Genomic DNA, 2,476 nt, shown 5'->3' with positions numbered 1-2,476 from the left:
GATATAACTGAAATTAAAATAGTTTCTACAGTATGGACAGGCAACCACCGTTCTGATGCTTTCTCATATCCGAATTTATCATCCCCAGGTTCATGTAAAATTGATATACAAACATCCCCATTTTTATCAACTAAAAAAGAACATAAGTAAATAAATATTTACTGATTAAGCTACATGTAAATATTTTTCTAGTTTAACTAAGCTTTCACTTAGAATGTATTCCATTTCTAACTGTAATTTAATGAAAGGAAAACAAGCAAACAATTTGCAAATATAATATCATTAAATGACAACCGTAATGGAAAAGAGTACTTACTGTTGGGATGCCAAATTTCTGTTATAAATTTCATTTTTGGTGGTTTTAGTGGGTATTCCTTGGGAAAATATAAATGACATTTGAAGAACCCACCTTCACTACAATAAATAAAGAAAAGTCATTAAGCAAAGTCACCTGGTATTGTATTACTACCTCAAAAGTGACTTACTATAATGTGTCTGGAGGACCAATTATTAATACTTCCCATCTATAAATATCATTATCATCTATAAGGCCTGCGGAAAATCCCTCTACAGGGTTTTTATTAAGTTCTAAAACATAATAGATTAATTAATGTGGAATAAATAAAACAATACCATAAATAAAAGTGAGGTTAAGTACAACTGACATAAAGGTACTAAAAAAAATTTCGATAAATATGTAATACAAAAATGAAAAAGGGCAGTATAATTCGTAAATGTAAATATTATCTCGTTTTCACAGTAACATAAACAAAGTCGTGACATCTTAGCATGCCCTACAAATTCTAACCTTCAAACCGCCCTAATGTCAAAAATGTGATACTGTAGTAATTTGATAATTGTGTAAATTTTCACAAAGAAAATAAAAATATTTAAGCAAGCCAAAAGAAAACCAGTTACGTAAATAAAGAAAGGATTTCGTAACTCGAACCTAAACGCTTTAATAAGCAAAATTAACACTCAAAATCAAATATAAAAAAGGATTATTGATTTTTCGAACGTAAGATGAAATTAAACGGGTTGCTTACGATTAATTGACATATAACAAATAATGTGAATTATAAAAACTATCTGAAAGGTCGAGTATCAGATAAAATAAAACCCAATTTGCAAGTATAACTGTGCTAATATATTAATCACATTTTTTAAAAACAAAGGCAACTGTCACGAGACTAATTTTGTAGACGAAATTGACTCACCTGCAAGTTGTTTTCTTAATAAAAGTGCAGACTGTGGTTCTGACATTTAATTGCGATTTTAATTTTGATCAAAATCTAGAAAATAAACACTTTTCGACAGAAAATGGCTGAAGTTGTCGTACCCACAGACCGCATGAAACTTCGTCAAACATATGTTATTTCCGGAGAGGTTTGTATCTCGGCTGACACGAGTTCTGTATGGTAGATTCGTTGAAGCTTTATCTTCCTTTCACTAGAATTCGCACTGTCCTTAGAGGGAAATTTAAATTATTTCTGCATTCCAACCAAGACCGATACAGGTGTTGCGAGTTTTAAAGAAAAACTAATAATTTTGAGGTAAATGTCGAATATGAAAAGTACACTCTTAGATCAGGAATATAAACTTTTTAATAGAAGAGTTTTTATCATTTGAATTAATAAATTTGTTTAAAGCAAAATCACACAGTAGATGCGCCTCGGTTTTAATAAAAAAAATATATGAACATATGTTTTTTGCGCCGTTTCGAGATCTCATGCAGATGAGGGGACTGGGGGAGGAACGAGGAATTGGGAAAGGCATGGTCGGAGACTGAGGCAGGCTAGGTTCGTATCTTCTACGCTTCCCAAAAGGAAGCGAGAAGGTCTCAAAAATTATACATAAAATCTACTCGTTTGAACAAAGTGAATTAATTAAAAGAAAATGAAAACTGCGGATTTCACGAAACCGTTACTGATGTTACCACAAAATTTCATAATGTTTATTTTTAAAGGCTATACTAACACTCTTCTTGCGACTTCCGCACACAACGAGCAACTTTCCTTTTAAATTCAGAATAATGCTCTCGCCATTCTTTCTGCAATATAAATTCAAATTGGCTTTAAAAATGTGCAACGAATTTCATGTTGAATGAAAGATTAAAAGATTACGCATCAAAGAGTGCATTTATTTTCGATTGATTTGGTATTATTTACTTATATTTTGATATTTGACTTTTAAATTACCGATTTAATCGTCTATCACTCTCTGTAAGAGCATTTCTTTTATATTTCATCCAAGAAAGGTTTAATACACTATTAAAAAAGGGAATACAAACAGTAATTACAGTAAATAATTTTGTTAAATAGTGGAAAGCGGTTTTGGAAATATGAGAATTGTAATACAAGCAAAAAATTAAATTAAAACATTCCCGTAAATGGATGTACAAAATGAAATTAATTAATTAGCGTAAAGAAAAGTTTGTTGTATCTTATTAACTGTGTTACTTGCATGACATCAAATT

General features: G+C 30.5%; 1 protein-coding gene across 1 annotated transcript; it reads right to left on the bottom strand.

Annotated features, from left to right (window-relative positions):
* Positions 1-4: 4 nt before the first annotated feature.
* LOC112906201 (ubiquitin-conjugating enzyme E2 G1) lies at positions 5-1,561 on the bottom strand (the record flags this gene model as incomplete). The annotated part of the gene is made up of 4 exons (XM_025979998.1): positions 1,218-1,561; positions 486-588; positions 317-414; positions 5-130 (listed from the first exon to the last, which is right to left on the bottom strand). Coding segments are annotated over exons 1-4 (373 nt in total), but the record flags the coding sequence as incomplete, so codon positions are not given.
* Positions 1,562-2,476: the final 915 nt, after the last annotated feature.

The sequence above is a fragment of the Agrilus planipennis genome, unplaced genomic scaffold, assembly GCF_000699045.2.
Source record: "Agrilus planipennis isolate EAB-ADULT unplaced genomic scaffold, Apla_2.0 scaffold2410, whole genome shotgun sequence".
NCBI classification, from domain to species: domain Eukaryota; kingdom Metazoa; phylum Arthropoda; class Insecta; order Coleoptera; family Buprestidae; genus Agrilus; species Agrilus planipennis.
Note: the sequence above shows the minus strand (reverse complement) of the source record. Positions and strands in the feature narration are given on the sequence as shown.